General features: G+C 45.1%; 1 protein-coding gene across 4 annotated transcripts in view; it reads left to right on the top strand.

Moving 5' to 3' along the window:
• The window catches only part of LOC106580090 (cytosolic carboxypeptidase 1), a 44,411-nt gene extending 29,860 nt beyond the window's left edge, over positions 1-14,551 (top strand). For 2 of the 4 annotated variants that reach the window (XM_014160726.3, XM_014160725.3), the window contains exons 14-26: positions 652-1,328; positions 1,594-1,695; positions 1,789-1,875; positions 2,037-2,185; positions 2,349-2,436; positions 2,824-2,968; positions 5,145-5,295; positions 5,384-5,564; positions 7,287-7,416; positions 7,661-7,792; positions 8,915-9,091; positions 10,211-10,371; positions 13,124-14,551. In XM_014160726.3, the coding sequence (XP_014016201.2) occupies positions 652-1,328; positions 1,594-1,695; positions 1,789-1,875; positions 2,037-2,185; positions 2,349-2,436; positions 2,824-2,968; positions 5,145-5,295; positions 5,384-5,564; positions 7,287-7,416; positions 7,661-7,792; positions 8,915-9,091; positions 10,211-10,371; positions 13,124-13,295 (2,352 nt within the window). In that variant the 3' untranslated portion in view covers positions 13,296-14,551. The remainder of the gene's footprint in view (positions 1-651; positions 1,329-1,593; positions 1,696-1,788; positions 1,876-2,036; positions 2,186-2,348; positions 2,437-2,823; positions 2,969-5,144; positions 5,296-5,383; positions 5,565-7,286; positions 7,417-7,660; positions 7,793-8,914; positions 9,092-10,210; positions 10,372-13,123) is intronic. The other 2 variants (XM_045702980.2, XM_045702979.2) reach the window with 2 other exon arrangements.
• Positions 14,552-15,011: the final 460 nt, after the last annotated feature.

Here is a 15,011-nt window from a genome sequence, read left to right as displayed (position 1 = left end):
ACAACTAAACATATTTAGTTTTTTGGTTGCTACATGATTCTATATGTGTTATTTTGTAGTTTTGATGTCTTCACTATTATTCTACAAGGAAATAGTTAAAATAAAGAAAAACCCTTGAATGAGTAGGTGTGTCCAAACTTTTGACTGGTACTGTGTGTGATGGATAGATAGTTCTATCTTTTTTTACACTTTTTAAAAATCATTTTGGGATGGTAAAATCTTTTCATTTAAACCAGAAATAAAGTATGTCGAAAACATAAAGGAGCTATATATTTTTCAATTAGGATCATCTTTGAGAACTAATGATCAAAATTCAAAAAATGTTATTGCATGGGGGCCCCCATTGATTTTGTTATAATGTTTGAGTCACTCCGGCATAAGCCATGGCATAAGGTGTAGAATTGCAGGAAATAATCTTTAAAACAGCAGAAGGTTGTCTGCGGCCAAGACGATGCTCTTAAAAATGTTCACCATTGGCCATGCCCACTACCATGCCAATCCCACGCTAACTTTGCCGCCGCTGCTGAAAAAAATCCTAGGGAAAACACTGTAAAACATACAGATGTGTGTTTTTCATGAGGGGACCACACTGGTAAGTGATCAGAAAGCTGCCTGTCATCCTAAAGTTCAATCTCCTTTGTGTGTCTGCAGAGATTTAACTTTGATAATCCAAAGAGCGGGGTGACGGCCACCCCGGCAGCTCCAAAGTCTCAACGCCCCATCATCGTTCCCACCGCCCAGGCCCTGCCCCCGAAATACCCAACTGCCGCTCCCCTCCAGGAGGAATGCCACCTGGCCAAAGGTGAAAAACCCCACCCTGAAGCATCTCCTCTGGCACCAGGCCCCACCCCGGCCCCAGTCCATACCCTGGACACCATCAATATCACCAAGGACCAAGATGGCTGCTGTGACCACAGCCAAATCCGACCACAGCCAGGGCTAGAGCAGGAGCTTGTGCAGGGGATGGAGCGGGTGGCCCTGGAGGGGGCTGGGCCTCAGAGCGGGGCAGGGTGTGGAGGAGGAGGGGTCAACAGGCACTATAGACAACCTCCCCTGCTGGCTGGGGGTGTGGCTGCCCGGCAAGGGGGCGGGGCAGAAGAGACGTTAGCAGAGGAGTGGGCAGAGGAGGAGGGAGGCGAGGGGGCGGTGCTGGAGGTGCCGGACACGGCGTTGCTCCTGCCGCTCCACGACCCTGACCTGTACGTGGAGATGGTGAAGAGCACACGCTCTGTGCCACAGTACTCAGAGGTGGCCTACCCAGACTACTTTGGCCACGTTGCGCCCACCTTCCGAGAACACATCCTGGAGAGGGTCTATGGCGTGCAGAGGTGAGACCCCTAGACGCTGATCTAGGTACGACAGCAATGTGTCTGTTTTGCACTCCCTCTCCCCCCTGTTTGAGATTAAGAGAACTGGACCAGTAGCTGGAATCAGTCAAATCGCTCAATGTCTCCTTGTGTCACCTCTTTCCACTGGAAAGGACTTATTTCCGGTAGTCGGGTGGCTCAAGGTAGTGTGGAGTCAAAGTGAAGGGTTAGTGTGTTCTGTTAGTGCTCTCCCCTGCTGCCGCTGTGTGATGATGATGTCACTCAGTCCTCTGCCCCCCTACAGGACTAAGATCTTCCAGGACATTGAGAGGCTGATCCACCCCAATGACATCCTTGATAAAGTGGTCTACGACTTGGACATACAGAGGTGAGCGTCATCATCTTCAGTCCAGGAAACTTGGTGTGGGTGTCTGTGTGTGGGTGTCTGTGTGTCTCACGGTGCGGGTGCCTGTTGTTTCAGTTGCCCGGTGATTGATGACGGTGAATCTCTGAAGTTCAACTCTCAGTTTGAGTCTGGCAACCTGAGGAAAGCTATTCAAGTCAGAAAGTGAGTATTATGTCCCATTGTTAGGTAAACTGGGAACAACATCAAAATAAATGCGTTTTTCATGAAGTATTTGTTATATTCAACTTTGTCTCCCGTGCCCACACGTGTGGCCCATTTGGTTTGCCTAAAGGTTGAGCTGATGTGATCTGCGTGTGTTCCAGGTTTGAGTACGACCTGGTCCTAAACTCTGACATCAACAGTAACCACTACCACCAGTGGTTCTACTTTGAGGTGAGCGGCATGCGCGTGGGGGCCCCCTATCGCTTCAACATCATCAACTGTGAAAAGTCCAACAGCCAGTTCAACTACGGTGAGCGTCTGACTGCCTTGGTCATTTTTTGTTGCATTATTTAGCCTTGGATGTGTAGCAAAGCTGCTGTGTTTAGATAGATATGCTAATTCAGTATGTGGTGTGTGTGTGTGTATATAATTAACATCTCCTTAGTAAATTGACTGCATGTACTGTTTTGCAGGTATGCAGGTGCTGATGTATTCTGTTCAGGAGGCAATTAGTGGCAGGCCCCGTTGGGTTCGCACCGGAACGGACATCTGTTACTACAAGTAGGTGTGATTGTCCTACTTTACCCCGCGAGCAGAGTCAGTAGGACACAGCCCACCGGACAAGTAGTGCACCTGTCAGGAGAAACAAGCCCCGTTCCAAAACTTCTAAAATGCATACTTCCGTCTGACCTGTTCCTTGAAGTAACCACCGATCTAAATTGGTTGTAATAGGGAAGGTAACCTTGCTTTCTCTTATCCAATAACTTCCTGATCTGTGTTTACCCCAAGCAATCGAGGAAGGAAGGAAGGTATTTGAACAGGGCCATCAAATACCTTACTTGTTGGTCACTTTGGTAGGTCCTGGTGTCATGAATGTGACTTTGTTTGTTGGTTTCTGTTTGTTATTGTATCAAGCATTTGTGAACTTTTCAACCTCCCTTTACCCAGAAACCACTTCTCCAGGAGCTCGATAGCGGCAGGAGGTCAGAAGGGGAAGTCCTACTACACAATGACGTTCAGCATGACCTTCAACCACAAGGACGATGTCTGCTACTTCGCCTACCATTACCCCTACACCTACTCTACTCTGAAGGTACTATACACTGAGTGTACAAAACATTAAGGACACCTGCTATTTCCATGACATAGACTGACCAGGTGAATCCAGGTGAAAGCGATAATCTCTTATTGACGTAATTTGTTGAATCCATTTAAATTAGTGTCGATGAAGGGGAGAAGATGGGTTAAAGAAGGACTTTTAAGCCTTGAGACAATTGAGAAATGGATTGTGTATGTGTGTCATTCAGAGGGTGAATAGGCAAGACAAAATATTTAAGTGCCTTTGAACAGGGTATGGTAGTAGGTGCCAGGCGCACCAGTTTGTGTCAAGAACTGCAATGCTGCTGGATTTTTCACGCTCAACAGTTTTTACTGTGTGTATCAAGAATGGTCCAGCACCTAAAGGACATCTAGCCAACTTGACACAATTGTGGGAAGCATTGGAGTCAACATGGGCCAGCATCCCTGTGGAACGCTTTCAACACCTTGTAGAGTCCATGCCCGTTCTGAGGACAAAAGGGGGGAGGTGCAACTCAATATTAGGAAGGTGTTCCTAATGTTTGTTATACTCAGTGGCCGTAGCTTGCTATATAAAGCAGGCAGACAGGCATTGATGCATTCAGTTACTATTCGATTGAACGTTAGAATGGGCAAAACGAGTGGCCTAAGCGATTTTGAGCGTGGTATGATTGTCTATGCCAGGCACGCCGATTCCAGTATCTCAGAAACGGCCGGCCTCCTGGGCTTTTCTAGGTATTACCGAGAATGTTGCAAGAAACAAAAAACATCCAGTCAGGGGCAGGCCTGTGGGCGAAAACAGCTCGTTGATGAGAGGTCGAAGTAGAATGGCAAGAACCGTGCAAGCTAACAGGCGGGCCACAAACAGGTAAATAACGCAGTACAACAGTGGTGTGCAGAATGGCATCTCGGAACGCACAAGTCGTTGATCCTTGTCATGGATGGGATATTGCAGCAGACGACCACACCGGGTTCCACTCCGATCCGCTACAAACAAGAAGTAGCGGCTCCAGTGAGCACACGATCACCGGTCAATTGAGGAGTGGAAAAAAATCGCCTGGTCCGACAAATCCTGGTTCCTGTTGCGTCATGCTGATGGCAGAGTCAGGATTTGATGTAAACGGCATGAGTCCATGGATCCATCCTTCCTGGTGTACCACCAATCTGCAGCAACTGCGTGATGCTATCGCATTAGCATGGACCAACATCCCTTTGGAATGTTTCCAACTTGTAGAAACCATGCCCTGACAAATTCAGGCTGTTCAGGAGGCAAAGGGGGGTCCGACCCGGTACTAGATGGGTGTACCTAATAAACTGGCCGACGTGTGTATATCACTACCCCTATACCTACTCTACTCTAAAGGTAATATATTTCTACACCTACTCTACAGGTATAAAAGATTAAATAAACTCTGGAAAAACTGTTTCACAGTTTTGGAGATTGAACATGTTAATTAGTTGAGGTGCAGTGGCTTGCGAAAGTATTCACCCCCCCCTTGGCATTTTCTCTATTTTGTTGCCTTACAACCTGGAATTAAAATTGATTGTTGGGGGGTTTGTACATTTTGATTTACACAACATGCCTACCACTTTGAAGATGCAAAAAGTGTTTTTTTTGGTGAAACAAACAAGAAATTAGAACAGAACTTGAGCGTGCATAACTATTCACCCCCCCTCCCCAATGTTAATACTTTGTAGAGCCACCTTTTGCAGCAATTACAGCTGCAAGTCTCTTGGGGTATGTCGCTATAAGCTTGGCACATCTAGCCACTGGGATTTTTGACCATTCTTCAAGGCAAAACTGCTCCATCAAGTTGTATGGGTTCCGCTGGTGTGCAGCAATATTTAAGTCATACCACACATTCTCAATTGTATTGAGGTCTGGGTTTTGACTAGGCCATTCCAAGACATTTACAGTGGGGGGAAAAAAGTATTTGATCCCCTGCTGATTTTGTATGTTTGCCCACTTACAAAGAAATGATCAGTCTATAATTTTAATGGTAGGTTTATATGAACAGTGAGAGACAGAATAACAACAACAAAAATCCAGAAAAACGCATGTCAAAAATGTTATAAATTGATTTGCATTTTAATGAGGGAAATAAGTATTTGCAAGGCACTGTACTACTCTACTAGCCCAACGGAGTTCCACTGTTGTGTAAAGCCTCCTTATTGGCTGTGTTCCTGCCCAGATGCACCTTCAGAAGCTGGAGGCACTGCGGACCCCTCAGATCTACATGCGCCAGGATGTCCTGTGTGAGACTCTTGGTGGCAACAGCTGCCCCCTCCTCACCATCACCGCCATGCCCGAGTCCACCAGCAATGACCAGATCTGCCAGTTCAGTGAGTACTGACTGACTACTGTGGTGGGGACTGACCTACGATGACTTAAATATATCACTGTCTATCTGTCTCATTACTGTGTGTCCAGGGAACCGTCCTCTGGTGTTCCTGTCAGCGCGAGTGCACCCAGGGGAGACCAACGCCAGCTGGGTGATGAAGGGCACCCTGGAGTTCCTGATGGGCAGCAGCCCCCTGGCACACAGTCTCAGGGAGGCATACATCTTCAAGATAGTCCCCATGCTCAACCCTGACGGAGTTGTCAACGGCAAGTAAGTGTACACACACACACACACACACACACACACACACACACACACACACACACACACACACACACACTAGAATGTGCGTATGAACGTGTGCACATACTTGGCATGGACACACACAACCTGAATACTACAGTTCCTTCAGAAAGTATTCACACCTCTTGACTTTTTCCACATTTTGTTGTTACAAAGTGGGGTTAAAATTGATTGAATTGTCATTTTTGGTCAACCATCTACACAAAATACTCTTATGTCAAAGTGGAAGAAAAATTCTAATATTTGTGAGAGAAGAAAAATAGAACACTAATATATCTTGATAAGTATTCAACCATCTGAGCCATGTTAGAATCACCTTTGGCAGAGAGTCTTTCTGGGTACGTCTCTACGAGCTCTCCAAGTCTGGATTGTGCAACATTTGCCCATTATTATTTTCTAAATTCTTCAAGCTCTGTTAAATTGGTTGTTGATTGTTGCTAGATAACCATTTTCAGGTCTTGCCATAGATTTTCAAGCAGATTTAAGTCAAAACTGTAACTCGGCCACTCAAGAACATTCACTGTCTTCTTGGTAAGCAACTCCAGTGTAGATTTGGCCTTGTGTTTTAGGTTATTATTCCTGCTGAAGGTGAATTCATCTCCCAGTGTCTGATGGAAAGCAGACTGAAGCAGGTTTTCCTTTAGGATTTTGCCTGTGCTTAGCGCTATTCCGTTAATTTTTTTGTCCTGAAAAACTCCCCAGTCCTTAACGATTACAAGCATACCCATAACATCATGCAGCATCCACTATGCTTGACAATATGGAGAGTGGTACTCAGTAATATGTTGTATTGTATTTGCCACAAACATAACACTTTGTATTCAGAACAAAAAGTGAAATGCTTTGCCACATTTTTTGCAGTATTACTTTAGTTCCTTATTGCAAACAGGATGCATGTTTTACAATATTTGTATTATGTACAGGCTTTCCTCTTTTCACTCTGTCATTTAGGTTAGTATTGTGGAGTAACTACAATGTTGTTGATCCATCCTCAGTTTTCTCCTATCACAGCCATTAAACTCTGTTACTGTCTTAAAGTCACCATTGGCCTCGTGGTAAAATCCCTGAGCGGTTTCCTTCCTATCTGGCAACTGAGTTAGGAAGGACGCCTGCATCTTTGTAGTGACTGGGTGCATTGAGACACCATCCAAAGTGTAGTAAATAACTTCACCATGCTCAAAGGGATATTCAATGTCTGCTTTTTTTTCTTTTGTTCTTATTTACCAGTAGTATACCCTTTGTGAGGTATTGGAAAACCTCCCTGGTCTTTTGTGGTTGAATCTGTGTTTGAAATTCACTGCTCGACCGAGGGACCTTACAATTATCTGTATGTGTGGGGTACAGAGGTGAGGTAGTCACTAAAAATTCATGTTGAATATTACTGCATACAGAGTGAGTCCATGCAACTTATTATGTGACTTGTTAAGCACATTTTCTACTCCCTAACTTAGGCGGTTGAATACATATTGACTCTAAACATTTCAGCTTTTCATTTGTAATTAACTTTGACATTATGGGGTATTGTGTGTAGGCCAGTGACAAGAAATCTCAATTGAATCCTTTTAAAATGCTGTAACACAACAAAATGTGGAAAAAGTCAAAGGGTGTGAATACTTTCTGAAGGCCCTGTATATAACAACAACTCTATTTCTTCAACCTGCTTCTCCCTCTACCACTCTCTCTCTCCAGTCACCGTTGTTCTCTGAGTGGGGAGGATCTGAACCGACAGTGGCAGAGCCCCAGCCCTGAGCTGCATCCTACCATTTACCACACCAAGAGCCTGCTGCAGTACCTCGCTGCCATCCAGAGGGCGCCACTGGTAAGCCCAACCACTCTTACATACCGTAACCGCCATATGTGTGCCATAGCCCACGGTACCCTTACAGCGCTGGTCGCACGTGGCTAACTCGGTCATGCTAACCCTTAGCCATAACCTTAACCTTGTCACTTTCCCTAACGGTCGTGGCGGGAGAGCCAGACTGACGAAGTTCGACTCTCTTCATAAATTCAGTCGTCCACTTCCCTGTTGGTGTCTGAGTCCTCTCCCTCCTTCTGGTGTGTAGGTGTTCTGTGACTACCACGGTCACTCCCGGAAGAAGAACGTGTTCATGTACGGTTGTAGTTTGAAGGAAACCGTATGGCAGACCAACATCAGCGCGACATCCTGTGAGCTACACGAAGACCTTGGCTATAGGGTGAGAGACACACATACAGTACACATACAGTACACATACAGGAGACTCACACATATACTGAACAAAAATATAAACTCAACAGATTTTTACTGAGTTACAGTTCGTATAAGGAAATCAGCCAATTGAAATAAATTCATTAGGTCCTAATCTATGGATTTCACATGACTGAAAATACAGATGTGCATCTGTTGGTCACAGATACCTTAAAATAAAAAGGTAGGGGCGTAGATCAGAAAACCAGTCAGTATCTTGTGTGACCACCATTTCCATTATCTGCCGTGCATTATCATGCTGAAACATGAGGTGGGTGATGGCGTTGTATGAATGGCACGACAATGGGCTTCAGGATCTCGTCATGGTATCTCTGTGCATTCAAATTGCCATCGATAAAATGCAGTTGTATTCGTTGTCCGTAGCTTATGCCTGCCCATACCATAACCCCACCGCCACTATGGGGCACTCTGTTCACAACGTTGACATCAGCAAACCGCTCGCCCACACGACGCCGTACACGTGGTCTGCGGTTGTGAGGACAGTTGGGCCTATTGCCAAAGTCTCTAAAACGACGTTGGAGGCGGCTTATGGTAGAGAAATTAACATTAGATTCTCTGTAAACAGCTCTGGTGGACATTCCTGCAGTCAACATGCCAATTGCACATTTCTTCAAAATTTGAGACGTGGTATTGTGTTGTGTGACAAAACAGCACATTTTAGAGTGGCCTTTTATTGTCCCCAGCACAAGGTGCACCTGTGTAATGATCAGGCTGTTTAATCAGCTTCTTGATATGCCACACCTGTCAAGTGGATGGATTATCTTGGCAAAGGAGAAATGCTCCCTAACAGGAATGTAAACAAATGTGTGCCCAAAATTTGAGAGAAAAACGCTTTTTGTGCGTACGGAACGTTTCTGGGATCTTTTATTTCAGCTCATGGGGCCAACACTTTACATTTAGCGTTTTATATTTTTTGTTCAGTGTACTTACACACACACACTGACTGTTTCTCTTTCAGATCATCTCCTATCCAACCATAGCGTATCCTCTCTCCGACACAAACGAGCCCTCACTGGCTGTTGTCTATAGGTGTTGCACTCCAACTCTTCTCCCCTTCTCCCTCCCTCAGACTCTGCCTAAGATCCTGTCCCAGACAGCGCCGGCCTTCAGCATGGCCAGCTGCAGCTTTGTGGTGGAGCGCTCCAAGGAGGCCACGGCCCGCGTGGTGGTGTGGAGGGAGATCGGAGTCCAACGGAGCTACACCATGGAGAGCACACTCTGTGGCTGTGATCAGGGCAAATACAAGGTGGGGGTGGATCCCAGCAATGGCAAATGCAAAGGGGTGTGTGTGCTAGAGAGTGTTTGTGTCGATACAGCCGTGTGTGTGTGTGTGTGTGTGTGTGTGTAGACCATAACCAGGAGGGGGAGCCATAGTCCTTTAAATCATACTGTTAGTAACTCAAAGCTCTGTGTGTGTGTGCTAGAGAGTGTTTGGAGTGTGTTTGTGTCGATACAGTGTGTGTGTGTGTGTGTGTGTGTGTGTGTGTGTGTGTGTGTGTGTGTGTGTGTGTGTGTGTGTGTGTGTAGACCATAACCAGGAGGGGGAGCCATAGTCCTGTAAATCATACTGTTAGTAACTTAAAGCTGTGTGTGTGCGCATGCTCGCTCCATGATGACTGAGTTAATGTTCTGCCCGTCAGTCTGTGAGTGTCCAGTGAGTACAGAAACCTCTGTCAGCTCTACTTCCCCTCTCAGCACGGGAGATTGCCAATGTCAACATCTGCAGAGCCCAGGGGCAGGCTAGGGTTGCCTGTTTTGCATGGGCCCTCTCCTTCCATCCCTGCTGATTAAGTTATGCATGTGGAGAGGGAAAGTGTTTGGACAGATGTGCAGGGATCATATTTAGTTGAGGTTCTATTTCCCATGGTCCCGCCAAGCCAGTGTCCTCTTTTTAGTTCTGCTCTGAGTCTTAATGCACTGCAACACAATCATGTTTTTGCTACAGACGTTTTACTGGAAGCCCACTGTAGACTTGAGAGCTTGCACGTGGGACAGAAGTGTGTGTGTGTGTGATAATAATTCGGTTGGTGCTTATGGTTGTCCTGTTTCACACATGTACAGGTCTGTATCATAAGCATGTGTAAATTGGAAATGTGTTTTTTTCCATCTTCCAACACCCCCTGTGACTCCTGCAGAGTGGAGTCATGGTCAGCCATTATCAATGGTGACCTTGGATCAATTAGGGTTAAGTGCCTTGCTCAAGTGCACATCGGCAAATGTTTCACCTAGTCGCTTTAACCACTAGGCTACCTGCCGTGTGTGCGTGTGCAGTGTTTTGTAAGTGTTAATTATGTGTGCTTGTGTACACGCATGGGTGTATATACAATGTGTTTGTACGGTAAATGTTAATTATGTGTGTGTCCAGGGGCTCCAGATAGGCACCAGGGAGCTGGAGGAGATGGGAGCCCAGTTCTGTGTGGCTCTGCTCAGGCTGAAGAGGCTGACCTCGCCCCTGGAGCTGAGGAACCACGCCCACCTTCTGGACGTCGAGAGTGACCTGATCGAGACACGTTGCAAAGTCACCAGGTCAGACACATGCACACACCAAGGTTATTACAGTAAACTAAAACAAAAACTGACCTTGAAAAAAACTACACTGAAACTATAATCTTTGAATGCAAAACGAACTCATGTCAAATAAAACTCCATCATCAATTATGTTTTAGTTTTTTTCTTCTTGGGGTAAAAATCGAATGGGGTTTTCAATCTTCTGAATCGGGTGGGTAAATGCTGCCCGTAGATGCCGATGTTTGAAATAGGCTTAGCTTGTGCGTCACGATCAATAGTTATCACTAGCTAACGGGGAAGAAATCCGAGGGCGAGCACGGGGCGTGACTGGGCCAAGCTTGGGCCAAACTGACAGCCAGTCACTTCTCAACCTTGAGGCACACTTGCAGTCAACTAGTGTCGCAAAACAGTTGGGACAGGTCCTCCTGAAGTCACAGTGTGAGCGCTTCGCATGCATACTGACTCCTCTGGCAGCCAACTTCCATCCAACCCCTGCAGCAGCTTGACTGATGGACCCTAGTGCATCTCTGGCACTTCGCTCAACAGAAATGGAACCACTGATGAGGGAAGCAGTCTTTTCTACTTCAACAAATAGGACTGTACAGCCGTGGAGCAGCCCAAGCCCCGAACGATGCCAGCACGTTGAATCCAGCAAGCGTCTCGACCACAGTTCTTCAGAAATATAGGTTCCTCGCGGTGAAGATTGTGTCTGAGGTCACTGTGCCCGCCGGAGCGTCAACCTGGCAGGGCGTTAAGTGGCCTGTGTGAGCTGCAGAAATACCTGGAAGAGCTAAAGGGGGGGCTTGTTTACAGAGTCACCGCTCCAGTTCTGCCAGGCGAGGAAGGGCTGTTTATCCAAAGCTGTGCCCTGTGGCACTGAATATGTTTTCTGCCCCCTGCATCCCAAGCGTTAGAGGAGAGAATATTCAGCGTGTCATCAGGCTTGAGAAACCGAACGACTACCTCTCTGGAACGGAGTCTTCTTCAAGATGAACAGAAACACACATACACACACACACACACACACACACACACACACACACACACTGGCTGGCTGTGAACTGATAGACTTGCTTATGTTTTTTGCTGTCTTTGCAGTTATTATTTAAAAAAAAATTATATAAACAACAACTTACAGAAACACTCAAACAATGACTACATTTCATCTGCCCTGACCCTTATGGTCACACCAGCTGTTTTTATTTACCCTATTTTCTTGCATCAGTCTAGGCGCTTATCCTTGAAGTCACGTTAGGATAGATGTATAATTTAAACCTAACCAAACCTACGTCCTGGCCATGGAGTTGTATGGAGTCCTCTAGTGGCCAAAAGCCTTTGTTAGCATGTGCGGCACCATTGAGGACTTTCGACATTTTGACTTAGTCAACTGGGAGGGACTTTCAGTTTCATTGGCTGATCCCTCCCGATGACCCGGTTGGCATGGCCTGACGGCCCGGTTGGAGTCGTGACAGCCGAGTCATCAGGAAGGATAAGCCATTTGTACTCATGAAGAAGAAAATGTACTCTTTCAAGATGGAGATGGCCTCAATGGCGCTGCCCATGCGCTCACAGACGCCATCACGATACAGAGATGTTATATCTACCCAAGTCTATGGTCCTGGCCCATCACCTTATGTATTACACACACACACACACACACTACACACACACACACTCGTACTCTAACTTTTAAACCATACAGGATCCACTAGTTGAATTGCCAGTTGCGTTGTGGCCAGCACTCAGGACAGTAGTGTAGCGGCATTGTTCCTTGTAATCATCTTAAGCATCCTCATGACCTGTCAATGTGTCTCCTTCTTACAAATCTCTTCTCCTCATGTCTTGATTTATCCATGTATAATTCATGTATTTATTTATTGAAGCCCATCAAGCAGCCAGGTTACAGACCTCAGGGCTTGGCTATAGGATCATAACAGTTTTTATGATTTTATGCTTTTTATCATTTAATATTTAATCATCAGACCTATGATATCATCATCATCATAATAATAATAATAATAATAATAATAATAATAATAATAATAATAATAATAGGATTGGAAGTGTGTGTGTGTGTGTGTGTGTGTGTGTGTGTGTGTGTGTGTGTGTGTGTGTGTGTGTGTGTGTGTGTGTGTGTGTGTGTGTGTGTGTGTGTGTGTGTGTGTGTGTGGGTGTGTATGTGGCCTTTGTGTGCTGTGTGTGTGGCCGGTCCAGTGTGAGTGTGGCCCTTGCAATATTTCTCTAATGGACTGTAATGGCTCAAGCTCTCTCACTCTGGGATCTTAACACTCCTCTCTAGACAGCACTCTGTCCATCCAGCCCATTACACAATTACACCCCGTCACACCCTCCTCCTAATCCACTTTACCTCTCTCTGGGGCGGGGTGAGGGGGGAGCAGGGGTCAATATCTGAACCCCCTCATCCACTGTCTCCATGGGATCCTCTTTCAAAGCCCTCACACCATTAAAAACCATTAAAAACCACTAAAACCACTAAACCTCGGAGACATTTAACCATTAAACCACTAAACTGATGCATAAAAAGAGAAAACGATTAGTGATTTAATGGGATTTTTGTTGTTGGGTTAGTATACTTTTTATTACCCGTCACTAGTTTTATCTTTCTGAATTTCTTTCTGAAATCATTTATATTTAATTTCTGTCCAGACCCAGGTTCAAATCATTTTTGTTTGCTTTCAAGTACTTAGATTTTTTTTAAATTGAGCCTGCCTAGAATAATGGACTGACTGTTTGTTGTGTTGTTGTCCAGCAGCAGCCCGAGTACGTACGTGCTGGAGGACGAAGAGCACTCCTTCATGGAGGAGGTGGACTACAGCGCAGAGAGTGGCGATGAACCCGACAACGACCCCGACACCGCGGACCCCCACGATAACCACCTCTCCGACTCCGAGTCCAACAACCACAGAGACTCACTCACCTAGCTCAACCCCCCTGACCACCACTTAACCACTCTTCACCCTGTCCCTTTTGTGACCCTAGCTTGAGGAATTTCTCCTGACCATGTTGTGACCGACCTACGAAAAACTCAGGGCTAGGAGCCAAAGCTTTTTTTTTCTTTTTCCCCTGGTCAGGACAAGTGTTCAGGAAAAACTCCTGTCTCTACAGCATAGTCCAAGCCACAAACTCTTGTTGCCTCCTAGATGAAACAGACTTTATTTTCCTTTTCCTCCTACCCCCGCCTCCCAGATATCCCCCATTTTGCTCTGACCTCACTCCTCCCCCCTTGGCCTTGGTGCATTATGGATATCACATCCATACTTATCTGCCTTGCATATCTCAAACAGATATAGATAGAATGGTCAGAAGTGAAGTACAACGAATAAACACATTAGACAAATAACGCATGTTAACACAATGGTTTTGGTGCAATGTCCCCATTTGTCATGAAAACGACAAAAGTGTTACACACAGAGAATCTATAAATCTCTATTTACATAATGTATGTCTATATGTAATTATATCGTTACACACAAGTCGAAATGGAATGTACACCTTGGTCGTATTTACATAAAGACTGCAGTATTACACAATGACCAACTAGTAACAGTAACGCACAATTAGCATAACCAGGAAGCTAGCAAGGAAAGTAGAACCATTTGCACATGTAGCAAATCAACATACATACCGTACGCATGAACCCCGGGGTACAGGAGAGAACAATCCTCACCTAAAAGGTCAGAAGCTCAGCCCAAAGCTGAAGTTGATGTTGTGGGTCTATTTTGCGGTACTGAGAAGTACATGTATTTCTCCAGTCTGTCTGTAAGCTTAGTTGGTTGCCCGTACACGGCAATGGTACTCAATTTTAGAAAGGGTGTTGCTTTTTGAGAGTAGCATAAGAGATTTGTTTTAGTTATTTTTTTTCCCTAGATGTAGGTTTTACGTTTCGGTTGCGTATGTACAGTCAGTGCATGGCTATTTAATGTTATTTTTGTAATTTATTTTGTTATTTTATTTGTGAGACGCGACCCTGTATGTATATGAGGAAGTATGCGTGTGTTTGGCGTGTGTATGCGTTTTTGGTAGATGGAAATGCTAGTCTACCATAGTGCAGCCAAACGCTCAAGGTGTTTGTGGGAGTAAAAAAAGCAACCTGGGCGAAACCTTTTAATTTGATTGTAACACACATAAGTTGACGCTTGCTATGAAATCATGGGAAATAAACGTGAATGTGAACAAGTCTGTGGATCATTTGGCTGTGTATTATTATCCGTTTAGTCAATCTCAGTTTTTCTGTGGTCTTGGGATATTGTTTTGAAGGATGTGTGTGTGGTGTATGTGGTTTGAGTATTTGGGATGCGTTTTGAATTTGTAGTGTTTTTAGAGGTGTTTGTTTATTCTGTTTGAGTGCAAGTGATGTGTGTGCACTCCACTAATGCCCCTCTGGCAACACAGAGCATTCAGAAAGTATTCAGACTCTTTTGCTTGTTCCACATGTTATGTTACAGCCTTATCCTAAAATGTATTAAATGTTTTTTTCCCTTCTCAATCTACGCACAATACCCCATAATGATGAAGCAAAAACAGGTTTTTAGACATTTTTGCAAATGTATTAAAAATAAAGAACTGAAATATAACATTTACATAAGTATTCAGACCGTTTACTCAGTACTTTTTTTGAAGCACCTTTGGCAGTGATT

This window comes from Salmo salar, chromosome 20, assembly GCF_965601325.2.
Source record: "Salmo salar chromosome 20, fSalSal1, whole genome shotgun sequence".
NCBI lineage: Eukaryota > Metazoa > Chordata > Actinopteri > Salmoniformes > Salmonidae > Salmo > Salmo salar.
Note: the sequence above shows the minus strand (reverse complement) of the source record. Positions and strands in the feature narration are given on the sequence as shown.